This window comes from Schistocerca americana, chromosome 4 (genome assembly GCF_021461395.2).
Source record: "Schistocerca americana isolate TAMUIC-IGC-003095 chromosome 4, iqSchAmer2.1, whole genome shotgun sequence".
In the NCBI taxonomy this organism is placed as follows: Eukaryota; Metazoa; Arthropoda; class Insecta; order Orthoptera; family Acrididae; genus Schistocerca; species Schistocerca americana.
In genome coordinates, this window is record NC_060122.1 from 664,681,600 (window position 1) to 664,705,974 (window position 24,375).

Genomic DNA, 24,375 nt, shown 5'->3' on the forward strand with positions numbered 1-24,375 from the left:
CTGCAGAAGTGGACTCACGATGCAAAATCCTGTGGCTGTTTTGCCTGTACCTTCTGGGAGTAGTAAAGGTGAGGCTGCTGCTCATACAGAACACGCCAGTTTGGTGATCCACATTCAGTTTACCTGCTGTGTTTCTGGATCTCATCGTCGCGACCGCTTCCACTCTTCTTCAAACTTGAGTTTGCGGCGCCGCCTTGGAGCACCGGAGTCGATCCTGCTGGTGCTGAATATGTATGTCCCTGAGGCCCGCTGGTACACCGTAGCAAAGAAGGAGTGCGAAAGTGTCTGGCGGTGTGGAAAATACTCCACATACAAGTCACAAGCAGCCCTCCCATTGCACCGAACTTCGCCGTACGATAATACATTTCGGTGTATTCCGCAAACGTGTAGTTCAGCATGGTCAACAGCAACACACTAAAAATGAAACGTACGTACAGCTCGCATTCTGTACTGTAGTGAATGATTACTGGTGTACACTACCACAGTATGAACGGAGTCCACAAGCAGAACAAGCACGTACAAACCTCTGTGCAGATAACAAACTCAACTGAGTGGCATATAAACAAACTTGTAGTGGGCATGGGATATAGGTGATCGGTGAAGCCGGCCAGGGTGGCCGTGCAGTTCTAGGCGCTACAGTCTGGAACCGCGTGACCGCTACGGTCGCAGGTTCGAATCCTGCCTCGGGCATGGATGTGTGTGGTGTCCTTAGGTTAATTAGGTTTAAGTAGTTCTAAGTTCTAGGGGACTGATGACCTTAGAAGTTAAGTCCCATAGTGCTCAGAGCCATTTGAACCATTTGATCGGTGAATGATGTACGTAATATCCTAGAAAGTGGCGTCAAAAATACGGGAGATCTGAACGTGTGTTGTGGTATTTTGTGTGCAGCAGAAAAACGGTACGTTTCTGGAGATGAGTTTCTACGCTAAACTTAACCGTCTTGGGCCCCAATGAAAGTCCTCAATGTCTGAAAGGGAAATTTAGATAGACCCCGCATACCCATATACTCCCCGAGACAATATATGGCATGTGTTGTGTACCAAGCAGGAGATATACAAGGAAAGACGCGACAGGCAGCTAGCACACGAGCACAACCACTTGCCTGGCGTCTCTTACGACCGTACAGCAGCCTGCAGATGCCGGACCTCTTCTTGTTTCCGCATCACTTCCTCCTGTGCGTCCCACTCGTCATATTGTGTCTCGTAAGACGTCCATGATGAGTAAATTTCCTCGGGAGATCCAAATGAAAAAAACTGAGACGGTTTGGACCTCCTGAGGAGACTGATGATATCTATATCGCCATCCCATACATATTATAAATGCAAAACTTTGTATGTTTGTTTGTTACTCTTTCACGCCGAATCGGCTGGATGGATTTGGAAGACATTTGGCGTGGAATTGGCTTGTAACCTGAATTAAAACATATGCTACTTTTAAAAGTGTGTAGTACAAGATATTTATTGATTTGGAGATTATAACGTGAAATTTGGTACAGTAATTACTCTTATATAAAGTATTTGCTCTTTGACTTTAGAATTGTTTCGTATGTGTGTAAATGTTTTTATTGCTGAATATGTCGTACATAATACCACTAAACGTAATAAATACAATGCTTCCACGATCCCCGAAGTGTTTAATTTATACTTCCTACAAGTCTGTTGTGTTTTAGCCACTGGATGTCATCTGTATCTTACAGTTTCCGATACGCTTAAAGACTCACAACTACACTCCTGGAAATTGAAATAAGAACACCGTGAATTCATTGTCCCAGGAAGGGGAAACTTTATTGACACATTCCTGGGGTCAGATACATCACATGATCACACTGACAGAACTACAGGCACATAGACACAGGCAACAGAGCATGCACAATGTCGGCACTAGTACAGTGTATATCCACCTTTCGCAGCAATGCAGGCTGCTATTCTCCCATGGAGACGATCGTAGAGATGCTGGATGTAGTCCTGTGGAACGGCTTGCCATGCCATTTCCACCTGGCGCCTCAGTTGGACCAGCGTTCGTGCTGGACGTGCAGACCGCGTGAGACGACGCTTCATCCAGTCCCAAACATGCTCAATGGGGGACAGATCCGGAGATCTTGCTGGCCAGGGTAGTTGACTTACGCCTTCTAGAGCACGTTGGGTGGCACGGGATACATGCGGACGTGCATTGTCCTGTTGGAACAGCAAGTTCCCTTGCCGGTCTAGGAATGGTAGAACGATGGGTTCGATGACGGTTTGGATGTACCGTGCACTATTCAGTGTCCCCTCGACGATCACCAGTGGTGTACGGCCAGTGTAGGAGATCGCTCCCCACACCATGATGCCGGGTGTTGGACCTGTGTGCCTCGGTCGTATGCAGTCCTGATTGTGGCGCTCACCTGCACGGCGCCAAACACGCATACGACCATCATTGGCACCAAGGCAGAAGCGACTCTCATCGCTGAAGACGACACGTCTCCATTCGTCCCTCCATTCACGCCTGTAGCGACACCACTGGAGGCGGGCTGCACGATGTTGGGGCGTGAGCGGAAGACGGCCTAACGGTGTGCGGGACCGTAGCCCAGCTTCATGGAGACGGTTGCGAATGGTCCTCGCCGATACCCCAGGAGCAACAGTGTCCCTAATTTGCTGGGAAGTGGCGGTGCGGTCCCCTACGGCACTACGTAGGATCCTACGGTCTTGGCGTGCATCCGTGCGTCACTGCAGTCCGGTCCCAGGTCGACGGGCACGTGCACCTTCCGCCGACCACTGGCGACAACATCGATGTACTGTGGAGACCTCACGCCCCACGTGTTGAGCAATTCGGTGGTACGTCCACCCGGCCTCCCGCATGCCCACTATACGCCCTCGCTCAAAGTCCGTCAACTGCACATACGGTTCACGTCCACGCTGTCGCGGCATGCTACCAGTGTTAAAGACTGCGATGGAGCTCCGTATGCGACGGCAAACTGGCTGACACTGACGGCGGCGGTGCACAAATGCTGCGCAGCTAGCGCCATTCGACGGCCAACACCGCGGTTCCTGGTGTGTCCGCTGTGCCGTGCGTGTGATCATTGCTTGTACAGCCCTCTCGCAGTGTCTGGAGCAAGTATGGTGGGTCTGACACACCGGTGTCAATGTGTTCTTTTTTCCATTTTCAGGAGTGTACGATATTATTTAAATGCTGTACGACTGAGAGAGGCGACGTGGCTTTAAATGTACAGTGTGGTAACCATTTAGTGAGGCTGGATTTGATTATGATGTGCGAGAGTATCCGCTGGTGGCAGTCACAAACATGAGGGTAGATAACGTCGTGGCCCGTACAAATATTACAAAATCTGCGCTGCTCTGAACTGCTTATTTCTTTCTTCGTCGAGGTAGTACGGTTGTTGTGAAATCTAGCACGTCGTAGATTTTGCTAACCCTCGAATGATGTCATAGTGAATTTAATGATGGCACCTCCGACGAAGGGACGCAGAAATAATCACAGCTCATTACAAGTGCATCTGTACCATTTCCATTCCGCACGCCTTAATTAGTACTTGCTGCGAGAGGAGCCGGTTGGTCTCGCCCGGTAGGAATTGATATCTGGGGCACGATAAATCAGTGGCCAGTATAAACTCTAACACCGCCAGCTTAGCTGCACAGCACCGACCCTCTTCACTCCGGCTAAGCCGCAGCGAGTTGGCCCGGCAAAACTGCGTTATTGATACAAATCCACATCGCTTACTAAACACCTATATCTGCAGATATCCGGCGCGGCCGAACTGCAAGGAAGGAAGGAAGGAAGAGCGGGAGGATCGGCCGGCAGGGAAGGCGATATCTGGCCGGCACTCTCCCCAATGAACAGTTTGTTTGGATAATTGTCTGCCGGCCGTAGCGGCGGGCGGTTGTACGGGATTAGGCGCGGGTTCGGTCGGCCACCGCAAGGGGCTTAGCCGGCTACAAAGGCGCGCACCAGATGGTGTCTACTGAGTGACGCGAGCAGGCCGCCGGCCGCAGCCATGCATATGGAGCGGCGTCTCGCCTCCAGCCCTCGCGGCCGCTGCCGATTAATTGGATTTCCCCGGTTTTTAATTGCTCTCTCTCTCTCTCTTCTCTCCTCTCCTGACTTCCCGTGTCACGCGGAAGAGCGCAGAGGTGGAGCCGCGGGGGCGGATGAGAAAATGCTGCCTCCCTCACCCCTTCCTGCCGAATTACTGCCGGCCTCGTCGGATAGATTGGTTTTCGCTTCGCGGTGGCGCCTGCAGAAAGGGAAATTTGCTGGACGGTAGAAGGAATATATTGCAGACTGCGCCAAATGCACGTCCCTCCATCGCCTCCACAGAGCGGTATTAAAATACCGAGACGAGGGTCGGTATAGCAACGTTGAATACGTTGCACGGGCGTCCTGATGGCGTTAGAATTCTTAGGTGTGCAGTCAAATGACAAAGGATACTTTGGATAGTGCTGGAAGCAGGAAATCTTACATTCTTCTGTCGAAATATGTATCATGAGAGAGTGATTATGTAGGCCTTCAGGCTCAAACGTGTTGAGGTTTTTTTTTTATATACACTAGTTTTTTGATCGAGGCTTCGCCTGCCTACCCATATGTCACATATATTCCACATACATTGCCATATGTCACACATATTTCATCTGAATTCTAAGCAAACTTGTAATTCTGCCAGTAACTCATAGCAATTTCGAGTAAAAGGACTGTCTCGCGCAACTGACTGATTCTCTGCTTGCTGTTTTTACGGCTAGCGACTCGAGAGAGGCAATAAAATGTGTGTGTAAGAATTTTTAGTATATTGAAGCCCGTCAGCAACTGTGATGACTAATATATTGAAAAATCCACCTCAGTTGCGAAAATTTTCTGGTCTTTACCCAAGTTTCGGGTAGAATAATCTAGCCATTACTAAAATTACTATAACATGCCGGAGTAAGGCACAGTCAGCATTAAAAATTAAAAATTAAAACCTTTTTAATTTTTAATGTTGACTGTGTCTTACTCTGGCATGTTATAGTAATTTTATGTTTCTGAAGAAGGGTAGATTATTCCAGCCGAAACCTGGGTAAAGACCAGAAAATTTTTGCAATTGAGGCGGATTTTTCTGTGGTATTGTGGTATTGGGCCGTATGACACCCGCTTCGGTCCCGAAACACCCTGGCAAAGTTATTAGCTCGCTGCAGTGCTCATTCTCACGATGTGCTTCGTGCACTGAACGAAGCAAATAAGACACAGATTGCGCTTCATAATTTTAAAGACTTCCAAATCAACTAATTACAGGAGAGGAATACAACAGGTTGTATTCGGACGTTTCCACATGCCAAGCTGTCTCACCATCGCCTTTGAGGCTAGTGGTAGTAGGGGTACCTTACTCCCACAGTATTTATGTACAAGTAATGAGTCGTCTATATACCAGATTTGGTTGAAATTGGCACAGGCCTTACTAGTTACGCTTTTATGTCACGCCTTTGGACCTATAACGTTCAGCCATAGGGGTTTAGCGATGTCTTGCCGACGAAACGAATTACTGCACTTAGCAGGTGATATGCATACCAGTTTTGGTAGAAGTACAGAGATATACTGACATGTCTTTGCACCTCGGCTCCAGGGATGAAATGGCTTCTCGCCTGTCACCAGTTAAGTCTAGCGACCCCGAAAACTATGGATTTGATACTAATATCGGTCGGTATCGAACATTTTTACTTTTTTGCGTATTACAGCTTCTCACCTCCACCAACACTCGTATACCTAGGAGTGGTTGCTGCGTCAATCACATTTGTTGGATGCAAGATTAATTTTTCATGTACCACTACTGAACTTGTTCCTGGTAATTCATGGTTAACACTTGCTGTAGTACGAGGTAGTGATAAAGCACTACAAGGATTGGAATCTTACTATGACAGAGACATTATTGCCTATCGCACCTTTTCTATTGGTGTACAGGGTGATAGGAACTATGGAACTGGTGTGGTACATACTGATAAACCATTTTCATTATATACAAGAAATAGGAGACGTGTTAATGCTAACGAAAGAGTGAATGTTTGGGCCAAGATTGATTTCTGCCCACGTCTCTATGTCATCTCCTAGTCATCCCCAGCTCTGTGGCCCCATAGAAATCCTCATAGGTGTGCGCACAACAACTGGCCAAGGTTTCATCGCCATCGGGTGAATAGTATAGAAAAGCACAGAAGAAAGAATCAAAAACAAACAGTCATTGATGTCTATGTATTAGATGTCATATACATGAAACGCATTCGCAGTGACGAATACGGAGAACCGTCAGCTTTAGAATGGAATGACGGGAATGAAAATTTGTGCTGGACAGGGTCTCGAATCCGGATTTCTCGCTTTACGCGAGCAGTCACGTTAACTACTTTGGCTATCCGTCACGACTTACGGGCAGACCCAGACTTCCATATGCCATCCTTCCTGTGTCGCAACCTGTCCTCGTACACACGCTATGTAATTCCCATACAGGAGAGAAACGCTGCATTACACTTCTCAACAATACAGGCACTGCAATATCGTATTACATTTCAACTCATGTGACGCATGTGGTATCACTATCTGATTCAGCTTAATTACCAACTCACCATGAGAGTATTTCTTTAAAAAGAAGGAAAAGGGACTGGTAAATAATAGCAAACTAAAATATACATCAAATTTTAATTTCCCAGTATTTTACAAGCCCTTTTCTTTCTTTTTAACTACTTCATATGATGATGACTTGATAATAAGTCGAAATCGGCCGTGATATCATTTCTGTTACCTGAAGCAGAAATAGTAAATTAAAAGAATGTACAAGGTAGTCACTGTGTTTCCTGGGCTTACGCAACTGCTGGGATTTGTCAGGCCTGGCAAAAGGGTGTGACAGTCCAAACTGACTTAGTTAAAAAGGCGAAAGGCTTACTCTTTCGGTAGCCAATATAGCTTCCCTCGAGTCGCTTAGTTGGGAATGGCCTACAGAAAGGGTAACACGAAGGTTTCGCGTAAGCATACCACGTTTCATTGTGGTTTGTCCGTAGGGAACTTTGAAAATAGCACGGCTGATGAGATATAGTCTGACAAAGGCATCAACTTGAAAAATTAATACCTTCTGCACACACTAGGCTGAGATAGGACGAGGGTGATAGATATGTTCTGTTTTTTCGGAGCGCCAGCAGAAGACAGACTATCAAGCTGTCTCTTCTGACAGAACCAAGTGTCCTCCTCTGACGAACAGGAAATTTTTTGATTGTCTTCCCTAAACGTGGCATGATGCTGTCCACGCGCATAGCTAAAGCTGAGAAACAACCTCTTAACGAATGGCTCTAAGCACTATGGGACTTAACATCTGAGGTCATCAGACCCCTAGACGTAGATCTACTTAAACCTAACTAACCTAAGGACATCACACATATCCATGCCCGAGGCAGGATTCGAACGTGCGACCGTAGCGGTCGCATGGTTCCAGACTGTAGCGCCTATAACCGCTCGGCCACTCTGGTCGGCTCCGACGTGAGGGATCTCCAATTTACATTATCATCTTATGATGTGTACAGTGGGAAATGTAAACCTACGAGAGTCGGCCTTGTTCAGTTCTAACAGGGATAGACAAACAGCCAACTGTAAATGAGGCCTACGGCGCTCACTTTAGGGAACTTGCAAGAGTAGCTCAGCAGAACGTCTTCGCTGATTTCGCCCGGGGGATCTCGAGAGCTGGGGGCCCAGCACCGCCTGATGCGACACCAGGACCGGATTGAATCGCATTACGCGCCGCCGAGGTAACTTAGTTCGGCATTCATATCGCTAATTCGGTTAGGTCTCAATCTTGGCGGCAGCTTGTAAACACGGCAGTATCCCCCGCCTTAATGAATTCCTTCCCCTGAGCGAGGCAAGGATGCCGCCGCCGCTGCCGCGACGCCGGTGCCATCTGTCGGCGGCGGCGCGAGATATCCTCGATATAATTGGAGGATTAGCCAGATAATTGAATAAAGCCGCGCGGGCCCGAGGGGCGGCAGCGCCAGTGGCGGCACAGGCTGCCAAAATAATATAAAACGCCGCCAAACTTCCCCCGCCCGTCCCTGGACGCACAGTATTTTCGTCTCCCCGCTGCCGTCCTCGCACGGGGGGGACCTATTTTCTCTATATCATGATGCGCGCACTTGTCCTTTTTTGCGGTCGCCGCGACGGCTTACATGCAAATCCCCGCTGAGTTTCAATAAAAATGTAAATATGGCCCACGCCGCAGGAAGCGGGAGAGATGACAAAAAAGAATTAGAGAGACGCGCTCGAGGCGTGGGAAGAAGCGGCGAAGCAGCACCAGTAGTCCGCGTGTGGGGTGCGGTGGGGTGGGATGGGCAGTCGCAGTCGCGTGGACGCAGCGCCGCCGTGTAAAAGTGAGACGCGCGGCGCTTGTTTCTGCCAAGTGTCAACGGGGGTTCCCCTGCGGATTCACTCCCTTCCCTACCATCACCCCCACCCGTCACCCCACCCCCAACCCCAACTCTCCACTTTCTCTTCGTGCGGCTACGCTCCTCCCACTTCCTCCCTCTGAACGATGTGGAAACTGAGACTCTTGATGCGGTGCGCAGTGGAAATTTCTCGATCTGGCACTGAAACACTGCGTTAACAATTGTACCAACCCCATAATTGCAGGAATGGTCGACATTGTGTTTCTGGTGCAGAGAAACTGTCGCAACATTGTTACGGTATGGATGAAAGGCCACTCTGTGATACCTGAGAATGAGCAAGGGCCCGAAGATAGCTTGCAAGGTCCTTTATGTGATGTGTGTTGCGAGAACATCGTAAAATTGTGTGGTTTGGATAGCAAAGCTGGCTGCCCTGCATGGAGCTATTTAAAGTGATACACTCCCTCTCGCAGATATGATACCCTTGCTCAGAAAGTGGCTGTCCTCGGACTGGCAAGAGGAATGTTCACGGACATCTAAAATCAAAGACAGTCACTACGCACTAGTTCAGCAGACGATTCCAAGAGTACCATGGTATAATAAGACGCAAACATCAAGGACCTTCAAGACAATTATGGCACGTCTGAAATTTAATCCCACGAAGATCAACAAAGACCTCATTCGGCTCAGTCTAAGTCCCACCCCTCTATGTGTATGCGGAGAGGAAGAATATCCAAACCACATATTTCTACAGTGTCCTCCGAACACGTATCACATAAACGACATTGCAAGTTATCTTCGAGCTGGTCACCAGTTCCCAAGGAGCCTCCAGATCTTGTTAGTATCCAACGATGTAGCAGTGTATAACAATGGGAACGTCTTGATATAGTTACTTGCGCTGCTAATCTAGATCCTATGGTACTTTGAATGTCCAGGGAAGACCATAGCGCAACTACCTGACTATACAGGATGAGTCACTAACTATTGCCACCTAGAATAACTCCGAAAGTATGATAGTAGCTGAAAAGTTTGTAGGACAAAAGTTGCATGGGACAATGGGGGCCATAATACGACGTTGGTTGTTTGTTGCTAGGTGGGCTCACTTCAGTGATATGAAGGTCAACTTTGTTTCTTTAAATGGGATGCTATAGCTTGGTACTTATTTTCTGATAGCGGCTAACGAGGCGAATCCAATGATGTGGAACAGTAAGGTGTTTGAAGATCAACGAAGGTCACAGAGGTGGTATGAACGTCCGTTTACAGAAGGTGTTTGAAGTGATGGCCACTGTGATCAGCGCAGTGCTGCAATCTTCTTATCATGTATTGAGTGGTATTCCTTATCACTTCGGCACTTACCGAAGCACATGCTCTGACAATTCTCTATCGTATATCGTGCAAATAGTAAATATTAGTCTAATACGGCGTAGCCACCTAACGATATACGATATACGCTCTTTTTTGTATCTTATGTGAATATATGTGTCGAATATAATAGGAATAAAAGTCAGAAGTGTTATTTAACTATAGTCCCATAGCGGCCGTAAATTTCCTAACAGAAATCCTTTTGCTGCGTAGGCTGTTCTTTATTTTATAGTAAACACTTCTATTCATTATTAGCAATTATGTAGTTTTGCCTCCTGTTATCATTCCGCATCAAGCCAAAACTTATCACTCTTGCAGGTCTCAACTGTCACAAGAACGCCATCACATGTCGCTTTCCTCACACTGGCATAAATCACAATACACTGTACATAAGACAGTTACTGGTCTGAAGCAGCTTGATAATGACAAAGAGAGCAAAAGTAGCTAATTGACAATAATGAAACATGATAAAAGAACAGGCTATAAAGAATATGACTTCTTTTGAGAGATATTTGAGTTTTTGGTGTAATCCGCAAATTGAAATGTGGTAAAAGTTACTTAACACCTAGCTATCAAGCTGTTCCCATTCTCTTCTCCTTCTCTTTCATGATGACCACGTTTATTCGGATCAGCTTTGTTTCTTCTGTTTGTTGTCCTGGTCCATTATCCTGTAAAATGGTTCAAATGGCTCTGAGCACTGCGGGATTTAACTTCTGAGGTCATCGGTCCCCTAAAACTTAGAACTACTTAAACCTAGCTAACCTAGGGACATCACTCACATCCATGCCCGAGGCAGGATTCGAACCTGAGACCGTAGCGGTCGCGCGGTTCCAGACTGTAGCGCATAGAACCGCTCGGCCACTCCGGCCGGCCATTATACTGTCATATTTCCTCCTCCGTCTATGAAGATTTTGTTCTGGGTTTATTTCTGTGCTGGAAACCTATGGAAGTCTGAATATTTTTTAAAATTAAGAGTCATTCTGTTGTCAATCTCTGTTTCCTGTATTCCCGTTTCTTCCAGATTGCTGTGGGCCTCTAGGATCTAGCGTACTTTGGTTCTCTTGTCCACATGTAACTGCTTTATCTGATGTGTCAACCGTCTCTGGTCCATTCTAGAGAAATATTCCGAGAACATAGTTCTTCTTTTCCTGACAGTGTCAGGGACTCTTTCTGTCGTAGAATACAGTTGTTTACTGACTCGTCTTCTGGCTTCAAATGGTTCAAATGGATCTGAGCACTATGGGACTTAACAACCAGAGGTCATCAGTTCCCTAGACTTAGAACTACTTAAACCTAACTAACCTAAGGACAGCACACACATTCATGCCCGAGGCAGGATTCGAACCTGCGACCGTAGCGGTCGCGCGGTTCCAGACTGAAGCGTCTAGAACCGCTCGGCCACAACGGCCTGCGCTCGTCATCTGTGCTGACTGACACCTGCCCAATTATCTTCCTGAGAATCATTCGTTCCAGAAGTTGCAGCCTCAGGCAGTATCCATATTTTTTTGTAACTTATGGCCATCAGTGAGTTTCGGATGTTCCCTAGCCCCGCCGCCCCTGAAAGCTGTGAAGCAAGAAGCAAGCGCGCCCCTTTCTCGCAGTGCGCAAGCTGCCCTCGCCTCCTGCAGAGGGGTGACCGCCGTGCGCCGCCGATCTAATCGAGAGGCGAGCCAATTGCTCAGCCCGGCCGAGACATCTGCATGTGAAAGGCGCGACCAATCGCGCCGCCCCGCGTCCATCAAAGCCGCCTTAGCGGCTGCTACAGGGGCGTGGCCTCTCAAACACGCCCGAGTGACGCTCACACCCACTTCGTGCACTACCAACACACGAGCACGTAGCTTAAGACATTAACTAGTGTTTTCCATTCACGTAGAGATTTTGATGGAGGTCAGAACAGATAAAATCGCTCGTCTGATACAGATGAGCACTGGCATGTGTGCTATCCCTAAGAATCTCTAGTTGAATGGCTAACACAGGTTGATGTCGTCCATGTAGACAAAGCCGTGAATGTGTGGTATGGGTTGTCCTACCGGGGCTTGATTGAGCCATTCTTCTTTGACGGCACAGTTACCGGTGAGGTGTACCTTCAGAAGCCTGAGACATCCATTTTACCTGCCATCCGAGACTTGTATGGAGACGGAAGAGTTTACTTTCAACAAGATGGTGCCCCAGTCCACTACCAAAATCGTGTTAGGGCGTATCTCGACGAAAATCTACCACGAAGATGGATAGGCCGTAGAGGTGCTGTGGAGTATCCACCACGTGCCCCAGACCTAATTCCTCTGGACTTTTACCTGTGGGGAACACTAAAGGACGTCGTTTATCGACAAAAGCCACGCACATTGGATGAACTACGAGAATCCATCCTACATTCATGTGCAAATATCCAACTGAACACGTTGCAGGCAGTAGTTCGTGCTGCAGTTAGGCGGCATCGTTTGTGTGTGGATGTTAATGATGACCATTTCGAACACCATCAGTGATATCTTTAAGTTGGACTTCAAGCTACACTTTCACCAAAAATGAGACAACTCCGTCAATTAGTTTGCAAGTTATGGACTTTTAAACAGTGGATACATTTTTTTGGACCCCTCTGTATATACATAAAAAAGCTGCACCACGAGAGAGTTATACGAATGGGACGGAAATCGACAGATGTGGTATAAATGTATAGACAAACAAATGATTACAATTTCAGTAAAATTGGATGATTTATTCAAGAGAAATACCTTCACAAACTGCACAGGTGAATAACATGTTGGTCCACCTTTGCTCCTTGTGCATGCAGTTATCCGCTTTGGCATTGATTGATGGAGTTGCTCGATGTTATCCTGAGGGATATCATGCCAAAATTCTGTCCAACAGGAGTGTTAGATCGTCAAAATTCCGAGATGGTTAACAAACCCTGCACGTAATGCTCCAAACGTTTTCAATAGGGGAGAAATCGGGTGACCTTCCTGACCAAGATGGGGTTTGATAAACACAAATACAAGCAGTACAAATCCTTACCATATGCGAGCGGGCTTTATCTTGCTGAAATGTACGCCCAGGATGGCTTGCCATGATTGGCAACAAAACGGGGTGTACAATATCGCCGACGTACCGCTGTGCTATAAGAATGCCGCGGATGACAGTCAATGGGGTCCTGCTATGAAATAAAATGGCACCCTAGACCTTTACTCTTTGTTATCGGGCTGTATGGAGGGTGACAGTCAGGTTGGTAAGCCACCGCTGTCTGAGGCGTATCGAGACCTAACTTCGTTGGCCAACGTAGCCCATTTCGAAGTGGAACTCAGCACTGAGAACAATCCTACTCCATTGATTGATATTCCGGGCCAAAGACGTGTCTGGAGACGTCCTGGACAATGGTGGCATACCAACCTGACTACTGTCGTCAGCCATACGGCCCGACACCCAGGAGTGATGGTCTGGGGTGCCACTTCTTTTCATAGCCGGTCCCCTTTGGTTGTCCTCCGCAATACATGTTTGTACGTGTACATAACATTCACCGATTTACGTCTCATTCTCATTCTTATCATTCCTTCGTGGAGCGTCGGTTTCGTTTTCTTTGTCTTAGAGTGCGGCTGGGGGACGGGGAGGGACGGGGGAGAGGTTTGGGACACGAACTCTGCAATTACGAAAATGTCGAGAAAAGGGTAGGCAGTTCCCAATGCCGGATTCCACAACTTCCCCCTCATCTAGAACAGCGCTCACGTGTATCTGCGCAGACAAATGCGTACCAGAGTTTCCTTTCTCGTGTTAACGATTTGTTCGACTCGGCTGAGACTAACATTTAAATTTTTATGAGCAGCTTGTAAATATTAATTGATTTTCCGTCGCTTCTTGGTAGACCTTAGGAAATAAAAATTGAATATTATGCCCCTTCTCAGTGCTCCCTCTGCTGTTCCTTCCAGTTTTTGCAGGAAGTCATGTACAATCCCATAAATAGGACACGTATCCAGCTATAACAAAAACACTGAAATCCTGTAGTTATAGGGTTTCTTACTATGTGAGGAACAACTTATCCCATTGTATTTGCAGTAGTGAATATAAGCCAATATTGGTGTATACAAAATTACTTGTCCGTGGTGTGATAACTTTTATGTGGTCAGTCTGGCAGAGACGTAGTAACTACGTTAGCTGAACATGAATGCAGATGGAAATTGCGAAATTTTGACCCATTTGCTGAGCACATACTACCAGCCACAGCTACCAGCCACAATCCCATCTCCTCCACTTGCCAAACAAAGGCCAAAAATTTGTCTTTTGGCAACCGCTACAAATCAACAAACATTTGGTTCACAGTCCAGATTTAATATTTAATGACCAAACACAACTCAGCACTTCCCTTCTCCAAAACTTTGCACGACTCTCCCAATTTTTCAAAGCTTCCCACACTGTCTGTTCCATTCTGTTCCTCCATTTTTCTTGTATTTATTAGGCTGGTCCATAAGTTGGTAGCGTTCTTGTTTTGTATGTTGGTATTCCGGTTACTATGGGTTTATTTAGTAATTATTATTTTATGTATGTAGTTCACTGTAGCTATTTGAGTTTACATATTGTCGTTTCGTCGTTTGGAGATAGTGAGTGGAATTTTGGACGCTGGGAAATGGAGTGGCAAGTAGAGAATCGAAACGTTCCCAACGTATTCCCCTTTCGAGTACAATATAGCTTGACAGCGGTGGATGCAGCTAGAAACATTTGCGTTGTTGTAGATAGTGAAGGAGAATATATTATTCATGACTAAAATCTCTGTTACGGGTATCCGTTGCGTTTGTTAATCTTGTGGGAAAACGCTACGGACTTATGCACCAACCGAATATTTATTTTATGGGAATTGTCTACATACTCCATACATCCTGTTGTTACAGTTATCAAATCCATCTTTTACTCTGTTTCTGTATCACTTTCCATGCGTAATATCTCTTCCACGCACTCTTCAGTAATCTTGTCAAGCGCTAAGTTTATGATTTTGAGACTGTTAATTTAATTTAAATTATTATATAGGTAGTTTTTTAGAGTTTAATGTTAATATTTTTTTGGTTTGGTCCCTTTATATTTATTTGCTGTTTAACTTCTAACTTTTTAATTGAATTACCACTACACTGTCGAAGATGACATTTTCTCTGTGTTTGTTCATCTTTCTTGATGAGTAACACCTTTTTCAATGTTGTTCATTTGTATCGTACCTTCTTTGACGACAAAATTCAGTTAAAATCTGGTGGCGGCCCTGTAAGCAGGAAAACAGGTTTAAAAAGCAAATTAATTTTGTAGAACATATACGATATTGTAATTTTCGATCATAACTTGAGAATATTACGAACCGGCTCTTACTATTCGGTTAAACCACGTCGTTTCTGTTCTTGTACGAAAAACTGACAATAAAAACAAATAATAACACTCATTCATTCAGAACAACTTTTTGATGGCGAAATGTTGAAGTGGACGTAATGCACATTCTGGAGCGTATTTTGCACGAAAATTAAATGTCATCATTAGCTTAAAAACATCTTCTGGATAAAAGTACTTGAAATTTAAGATTCCGAGTATACACGTTTCTCATTAAGCACTTTATTGTCATCCTTCTGTAAGCGTCTTATAAAAGCTGTAACAAAATGTAACATACCCATTAGCTTAACATTGCTACACTGCTACAATATGGCTGACTCACAGAGAAAACCCCAGATCTAGTTCCGGAGTTCCCGAACTGGTGGTAAGGGAATTTTGTGCAACATGTGCAGTTTGAGTATCGAGAAGATAATAGTTGTTTAGTTTGTGTTGGCCGATACGTGGTGACCCCGCAATGGAATCTCCAGTCTAAAAGCTTAGGTTAGGTTGCAGACATTACCAAGGGTATTTTAAGTAGTTATCACGTGCAGCCTATTGCCAGCTAAAACATAAGGAAGATTTTCACTTGCATTTGCTTCCGCTCTCTTACCGTAAAATGAAATGCGCCCAGTTAAAAAGTGGAGTAAAAGTTATTTGCACACCATAGGCATCAAAAACTAGGAGAGGGTTTCCTCCCGGAAGGAAGAAGGAAGTTTAGGACTTAATGTTCCGCCGACAGCAAGGTGATTAAGCACGAAGCAGAAGCTCTGATTAGGGAAGGGTGGGGAAGAAAATCGACCACGCCTTTCCGAAGAAACCGTCCCGGCTATTTACGAAAGTCATGGGAAACTCAAATCTGATGGCCGGACGGGGATCTGAACTGCAGTCCTCACGGAAATCATCAATATTTTACCACCTCGCTCTCTCTTCACCTGGATTAAAAACGCTACGTAATAGCACCTACGCCATGAATATTTTACTTTCTATGACACTTCCGTGGTCTTTCTAAGAGCAACAATCGTCAGAAATGCGCTCCTGTCTAGTTTTTTTCCCATTATACTGCAGACAAAATATTCGCTCTAGCTCCTACCAGCTGTCGTGAAACTAAAAGCCCCTACATGATGTGCGACTGCTATTACCAGCTAAGTGAGTACAAAAAAATTGCTTTCATTAGAAGACTGTTTGAGGCGATGTGACGGTAGTTCGACACATCAGAACTATTGTAGAAGTACTGTCGGACTAGAGCTCAATTTTCTCCAAGCCCTTTAGCGGCACTAAACTTACGCAAGAATGCGACGTGAGATCCCAGCTGTCGAGATGTGAATACCGTTCTCTCGGGGCTCGGGTCTGCGCGGCTGATGGCCACGATCTGTGAACGGAGCGGACCGAGACGTGAGACGGAGTGCCCCCCGCTGAACCAAGCGCGCTTTTACTGCCTTGTAAATTCCGACAGCGACGGCGGACCGACATATTTTTCCCGCCGACTGATGGGCAGTAATTCTTCCCTGCGCACCGAACGCCAGAAGTCTGTCCAGACACTTGAGGATTCTCGCTGCACCTCCTTTATTTGTTCTCTTTAAGGAAGCAAAACGTTAAACCTGACAGCAGACACGGGCAAGGGCTGCATTTACTGTGGCTATGTCGTTCTCGAGAATAGGGCCCTGAGCAAAAGCATAGCTTGACTACATCTATTCGAAGCTGAAAAATGTTCGTATCCGTGAATTTCTTCTCTCTGTTTCTTTTTTTTCTTGCATCTGTTGTTCCAAGCTGTTCCCGTTTAGCTTGCACCTAACTTACCCTTCTCCCCCCCCCCCCCCCCCCCCCCTCTCTCTCTCTCTCGCTCACTCGCTCTCTTTATAGTAGCGATTCTGCGTTTTCTGTAGCATGGATTCCACAAGTCTTTGGTTGGTTTCCGGATGTGTGTGACACCAGTTGCGTACGCACGGGTCAAACAGTTCACGTAAATTGCAAGTCGGTGGTTCCTGGGCGTGGAGCTAGCGCCCAATAGCACCCCATATGTGTTTCATCGGGTGTAGATCAGAAAAATTTGGAGACTTATCAACGTGCGTTAACTTTCATACCCGTCAGACCACTGCAGTGTGATTCTGACCTTGTGATACCGATAGTTATCCTGCTGGAATATGCGATCGCCATCGGGTAAGACATCGAGGGATGCAGGTATTTTGCAATAATGTTTACTTCGTGGTTCCCTCTATTACTATCATGTGCTTATGATTAAAGTACGGCAACTCGCGGAAGTTCAATGTGGGGCGTAATTATCGTATGGCAGAGAAATTGGTGGATCAACTGAAGCGTTGATGGGGAACAGATTTACGCCGGAAAATAATTAGTTCCAATTTTGGCCACCAAGTGCAAGTGTGCAGCTGTGCATTGTAATTGTTATGGTGTGACAACCACGCTGTCATTTCACAAGCCATGAAGTGAGTCAGCAATATGGCTGTCAAGAAGACCTTGCGCTGTTAGTGAAGCTGTTATGTGTAATCACCAGCAATTAGATTGCTGCACTGAGAGAGTATTCCCAGCTGAAAAGTCTGAGAGCGGCTCGATGTCATTAAATAGTTTCTAGAAAATGATAATGAAATTCGGAAACACGGGTGAGCTTGATGTAGCACTTGGAGGTGGAAGCCGTCGTGTCTCGGTGGAAGTTGTTGGCGAGATTGCTGTTGCTGTAACTGACCAAGCAGCGCGTGCCCCGGGCAGTGCTAGAGCTCGTGCAGCGACACGGGAATTGTCCATCCCATGAACAATAGCGCGGAAACTTTTGTGGTGTATATTGCACCGGTACCCGTACAAGGTCCATACTGTGCAGCAACTGAAACCTCATGATCCGTAGTGGGCGTCAACAAAATATTTTCGCATTCGGAGGAGAGAGTTGGTTACTGAAATTTCGTGAGAAGATCCCCCAGCAACGAGAAATGCCTTTGTTTTAATGATTCCAACCCAAATTCTGTATCATGCCCGCGACAGTCTCTCTCCTGTTTCTCGATAATAGAAGACGTGCTGCCCTTCTTTGAACTTTCTCGATGTACTGCGTTAATCCTATCTGGTAAGGATCTCACACCGCAGAGCAGTACTCCAAAAGAGGACACCTCCATGTTGTATGATGAGGCGCGGACACACAACGCCTTATTGCCTACTCCTTGTTTTACCGTCCACGGTGGTGTTGGTAAGAATTGCGGTGAAATTTGGGGTCGATGTGGCATTATTAACCCATCTTACAGCACAGATGAACTTCTGAGCTTATGCCATTTTTTTGCATGTGTCGACTGCTAGCCATCCCGAGGGTGGCGTCGCATGGCGATACGCTTTTGGACCATTACAGAGGAATGTTGTAGGCACCTTTGAGCTACACTTGCGCGTCGCCATGGGAGACTATTACATGGCTTCGAAAAGATGATCCTTTGATTTGGTTGCGCAGTTTATTTACGGAAATTGTGGAAGCTTCACCGACATTGCCGGACGAAAATGTGAACTACGCGGTTTCTATTTACGTATCCATCTCGTAGAAGGTAAACGAATTATCTACCTGTGAAGCAGTCCAAGCACAGTTACATGGAGACCAGTCGTGTGTAGGGCACGTGGTACAGCAGCTAAGACTTTACTGTGGATAATGTCACAACTTTTATGCTAGATCTTAATATCTGTTGTATACTACACTCCTGGAAATGGAAAAAAGAACACATTGACACCGGTGTGTCAGACCCACCATACTTGCTCCGGACACTGCGAGAGGGCTGTACAAGCAATGATCACACGCACGGCACAGCGGACACACCAGGAACCGCGGTGTTGGCCGTCGAATGGCGCTAGCTGCGCAGCATTTGTGCACCGCCGCCGTCAGTGTCAGCCAGTTTGCCGTCGCATACGGAGCTCCATCGCAGTCTTTAACACTGGTAGCATGCCGCGACAGCGTGGACGTGAACCGTATGTGCAGTTGACGGACTTTGAGCGAGGGCGTATAGTGGGCATGCGGGAGGCCGGGTGGACGTACCGCCGAATTGCTCAACACGTGGGGCGTGAGGTCTCCACAGTACATCGATGTTGTCGCCAGTGGTCGGCGGAAGGTGCACGTGCCCGTCGACCTGGGACCGGACCGCAGCGACGCACGGATGCACGCCAAGACCGTAGGATCCTACGCAGTGCCGTAGGGGACCGCACCGCCACTTCCCAGCAAATTAGGGACACTGTTGCTCCTGGGGTATCGGCGAGGACCATTCGCAACCGTCTCCATGAAGCTGGGCTACGGTCCCGCACACCGTTAGGCCGTGTTCCGCTCACGCCCCAACATCGTGCAGCGCGCCTCCAGTGGTGTCGCGACAGGCGTGAATGGAGGGACGAATGGAGACGTGTCGTCTTCAGCGATGAGAGTCGCTTTTGCCTTGGTGCCATTGAGGGTCGTATGCGTGTTTGGCGCCGTGCAGGTGAGCGCCACAATCAGGACTGCATACGACCGAGGCACACAGGGCCAACACCCGGCATCATGGTGTGGGGAGCGATCTCCTACACTGGCCGTACACCACTGGTGATCGTCGAGGGGACACTGAATAGTGCACGGTACATCCAAACCGTCATCGAACCCATCGTTCTACCATTCCTAGACCGGCAAGGGAACTTGCTGTTCCAACAGGACAATGCACGTCCGCATGTATCCCGTGCCACCCAACGTGCTCTAGAAGGTGTAAGTCAACTACCCTGGCCAGCAAGATCTCCGGATCTGTCCCCGATTGAGCATGTTTGGGACTGGATGAAGCGTCGTCTCACGCGGTCTGCACGTCCAGCAGGAACGCTGGTCCAACTTAGGCGCCAGGTGGAAATGGCATGGCAAGCCGTTCCACAGGACTACATCCAGCATCTCTACGATCGTCTCCATGGGAGAATAGCAGCCTGCATTGCTGCGAAAGGTGGATATACACTGTACTAGTGCCGACATTGTGCATGCTCTGTTGCCTGTGTCTATGTGCCTGTGGTTCTGTCAGTGTGATCATGTGATGTATCTGACCCCAGGAATGTGTCAATAAAGTTTCCCCTTCCTGGGACAATGAATTCACGGTGTTCTTATTTCAATTTCCAGGAGTGTAGGAGGTTTATTTGAAGTGAGAACAGATTCGTATTTTTCCTTCCTCTAATCGCTGAGGTTGTGGTAGTAATGAATGCTCTTCTAAAAATCCTGGATTCATAGACTAATTTGTAAGTAGTGTTCACATCATCTTTAATGCCACATTTTAGTAAAGAACTCTTGTGCAACGCCAGTCACTGCGTTGAAGCTTATGTCAGATGGTAGCTGTTGCATGTCAACTCCTGTGAACAGATGCTGAAGTTACACATATCATGGATGTGACCACAGTTCACTATCCAATAGCGGAACGACAAATTTACGACCTGACCAAACACTGGAAATCTCTGTGGATCCATTGTGGATACAAGACAGCTGCCGGTCAGAGATTTACCTAAAAAAATTGACAAACAGCCGCTTGATTTCAGAAGTTGTTATTTTATGTATAGTACCAGTTTCGGCATCTCCTTAGTGCCGTCTTCTGGACCTTATGCATCCCATGTATAGACGATCAGATACAGCAATGCATGCGTAATCGGAGTCATCAATTCCTGGATTCCGTAAATTTTTTGTGGAGTGTGTTGTGGTGTCACCGCCAGACACCACACTTGCTAAGTGGTAGCCTTTAAATCGGCCGCGGTCCGTTAGTATACGTCGGACCCGCGTGTCGCCACTATCACTGATTGCAGACCGAGCGCCGCCACACGGCAGGTCTAGTCTAGAGAGACTCCCTAGCACTCGCCCCAGTTGTACAGCCGACTTTGCTAGCGATGGTTCACTGACAAAATACGCTCTCATTAGCAGAGACGACAGTTTAGCATAGCCTTCAGCTACGTCATTTGCTACGACCTAGCAAGGCGCCATATTCAGTTACTATGTATCCTGAACAGCTAATATTGTGAATCATGTACCGTCAAGAGCGACGTTCATCATTAATGGATTAAAGTTAAGTATCAAACTAATTACGTCCGCTTTCTGAATTCTAATTCCTTGTCATGGTTCAAATGGCTCTGAGCACTATGGGACTCAACATCTTAGGTCATAAGTCCCCTTCCTTGTCATGTTCCAGACCTCACGTCAGTATAGTTCTTCCCTCCTCACGCCAGTCTGCGTGAGCTAAAACGCGTGCATTTCGGCCTCCAGTTGTAACACGGTGTTGGCTCTAATGCCAACACAACATGTGTAAAAAAAAAAAAAAAAAAAAAAAAGGAATGCCAGAACTGATGTCTCCAGTTATGCATGCATCAATGCATCTAATCCTCTATACACGGAGTGCATAAAGGCCTGAAGATGGCACTAATGAGACGCGGAGATGGGTCGTGTAAATAAAATAACAACTTCTGAAAATATAGTGCTGATTTTTCTTTGGTAAGAACCAGTGGTAACACCGCAGTTGTGGGCTATACAGTGTTAATCTCCATTGTGATGTAATTAAAGAAATTTCTCTAAGGAGAGGTACAAGTCTCAGGAAGTTGGGAGTGAGAGAGATAGCTGGAGTCGTGACTCACCTTGACCTGAGACTCGGTCATGCCGAGGGCGTAGGCGAGCTTGGCGCGCTCGGGCCCCGCCAGGTACTTGGTCTGCTCGAAGGTCTTCTCCAGCGCGAAGATCTGCTGCCCGCTGAAGGTGGGCCTCGTGTGCTTCTTCTTGCCGTCCTTGTCCACCAGCGACATGCTCGCCGGGCCCACTGCAACACCGCAGTACACTACCGTCAGCCGTGAGCGCTGCCGGCGGCTTCTAGTATTAGGGGAGCTATCTCCTAACGTAGCGAGTGCTTCGCGAAACGTTGTGCCAGCCCGGGATTCGAATCAGAATTCCCTGCTCTCGGCGAGCAGTCTTCACAACCAGCCTCGCAGGCCTCACTCAAATGCCAGTAAATATAATTCATTATGTATACAGAGCTTACTAGTGGAAACTGATACGGGAGAAAATGTGCAGCAAAAGCGTTCCAGTAAACATGGGTCGGCAAACCAGCTGTTTGGAAGATAGTTACGAATGTGTGGTCACGAATTGCCCTTGACGTCAAAATGACTGTTCTAAATAAGTTCGACAAAAAGACTCGCCGTGTTTCAAAAAGCAATCCCAAAGATACGGAGAAAATAGATCTATTTGTGAACAAAAAATATTATGCCATTTTAAATTAGCTGGTTTTTAACATTATGTCCGGTAAATGGCTTCCTCCTTTGTTGAAACATTGGCGAAGCCTTACCCAGAAGCTGTCCATAGTCCTACGTGCCATTCCCGATGGAATGGCACCAATTTCCTTGGTGATAGCCTCCTTAAGTGGTTTCACGATTGTGGGGCGACGTCTGCACACTTGAGCCTTTAAATCTCCCCTAAGAAAAAAACTACAAGGTGATAAATCGGGTCATTTTAGGGGCCAGGTGATGTCTCTTTGCGAAGAGAGAAGACATTGAGAAAACAGCTCTCTCAAAATTTATAGAGAATGCCTAGAAGTGTGAGCTATGGCTCCGTCTTGTTGGAATCAGATTTCTCAGTCTTTATGGTCCCCGACGAATTGGTTTAACTTAGTTCGGAGGAAGATCTCCATCATGCGATTTTAATTAACCGTTATCGTCACGCCATCTTCTTCAAAAAATACGGACCCCTGCACCAAATTCAGCAACGGCGTACCAAACTGTAACACTTTGGCTGAGACGTGGTCCTGGTGAAGTTCCTGAGTTTTTTTGTGCTGCTCAGTAGTGGAAATTTTGTTTATTTGCAGTATCTCACAGTACCACATTTTCTGGCGTTGTGGCACACTGAAGCCGACCAGTAGATTTCCTATTCAGTGAAGGGCCTGATGCTGTAAAGTCTGATAGGCAAACTCCAATAGTTTTTCTATAAGGAACAGAATCATGTCGATCAAGTTCGGACCGAATGCGAAACGTTCGCTGAGCAATAATAACAGAACTGAGTAGTAATCACAGAAACACGATTACGAATACAGTCCTCCGCAACAAAAGCATGATGCTTATCTAGCTAAGCCATTGCACTCATTCTAAATGACAAGTATGCCGCTATCGATCGCTTTCCACACCAGTACCCTCGCCACAGTTCACACAGCGGCCTCTCCAAATACGAGAGACCTTGAGATGGGCCCTATAATACTCAAGTATTGAAATGCAGACTTTTCCTTTAAATCCTACTCTAATTGGTCTCAAATTTTACCCCGGGTGTAACTTCAAAACAATAAAATATTGCCTCAGCACGTTACTTGTTACAGTTCGCTGACCATTCGTACCCGTTCATGAAAATGTTCCCCGTATTATCAAATGGTTCAAATGGCTCTGAGCACTATGGGACTTAACATCTATGGTCATCAGTCCCCTAGAACTTAGAACTACTTAAACCTAACTAACCTAAGGACACCACACAACCCCCGTATTATCCTCGCATTGGTATGCAATATTGCACATGTGTCTACAAGGAGCTATGAATTCTTTCAAACATCCACAATTACCACGTAAATCTTGACAGGATTAAAGTTCGCGGCCTCAGTTCTTCAATCATGACAACGATGGTGCAGTACACTTCATTTTTGAGATGAGCCCAGACAGAAATATCTAGATGATTGAGGTCAGGTGATCTTGGCGGCCAAGGTACAGGCCACTCCTGAGTTATCCATCTTGAGCCATATTGAGACGTTAAATTTCGCCTCACAACATCAGCAAAGTGTGCCGATGTCCCATCATGTTTGTACCGTATTCCCCAACCATGGGCCGCGGATGAAATTTGAGCACAATTAGAGGAGGACTTAAACGGAACTACCATATTTTATACGCATTTGTACTAACTGGGACAATTTTTCATACTGAAATCAGGGACGGGCAGTAACGACACATTCGCAGTGCAAACGTCTCTTTTACAGACCATGTTTACCGGAACGCTTCTGCTTCTATTACTGTATACTTTCATCAGTGTCACTTTTCACATTGAACTTTGATACAACTTGTACATCCTGTACGACCAGGATAGGTTAAACTGTGGATTACATTAAATTTTAACTTGTAGTTAGATTTTCTCATTCTTCGGCACTTGTGCATTTAGTAATAATGATTTTGCGTGGTTGACGGATTTCAGATTATCTTTAATTAGTGATAACAACTTGGTCACATAACAGTTTATTCGCAAAACCATCTAGTAGCAATTAATGAGATAGATGAGCTAAAGGTGAGAATCGAAGGGATTCACTTCCCTTGAACAGAGAAACCGCATTAGTCATGTTTAAAAACCATTGATATG

The 24,375-nt window shown here is 46.4% G+C and overlaps 1 protein-coding gene across 1 annotated transcript in view; it reads right to left on the reverse strand.

Moving 5' to 3' along the window:
- The window catches only part of LOC124613684 (homeobox protein Nkx-6.2-like), a 226,448-nt gene that overhangs the window by 68,389 nt on the left and 133,684 nt on the right, over positions 1-24,375 (reverse strand). Inside the window, exon 2 of the mRNA XM_047142401.1 lies at positions 21,639-21,817. Within this exon, the coding sequence (XP_046998357.1) occupies positions 21,639-21,817 (179 nt within the window). The remainder of the gene's footprint in view (positions 1-21,638; positions 21,818-24,375) is intronic.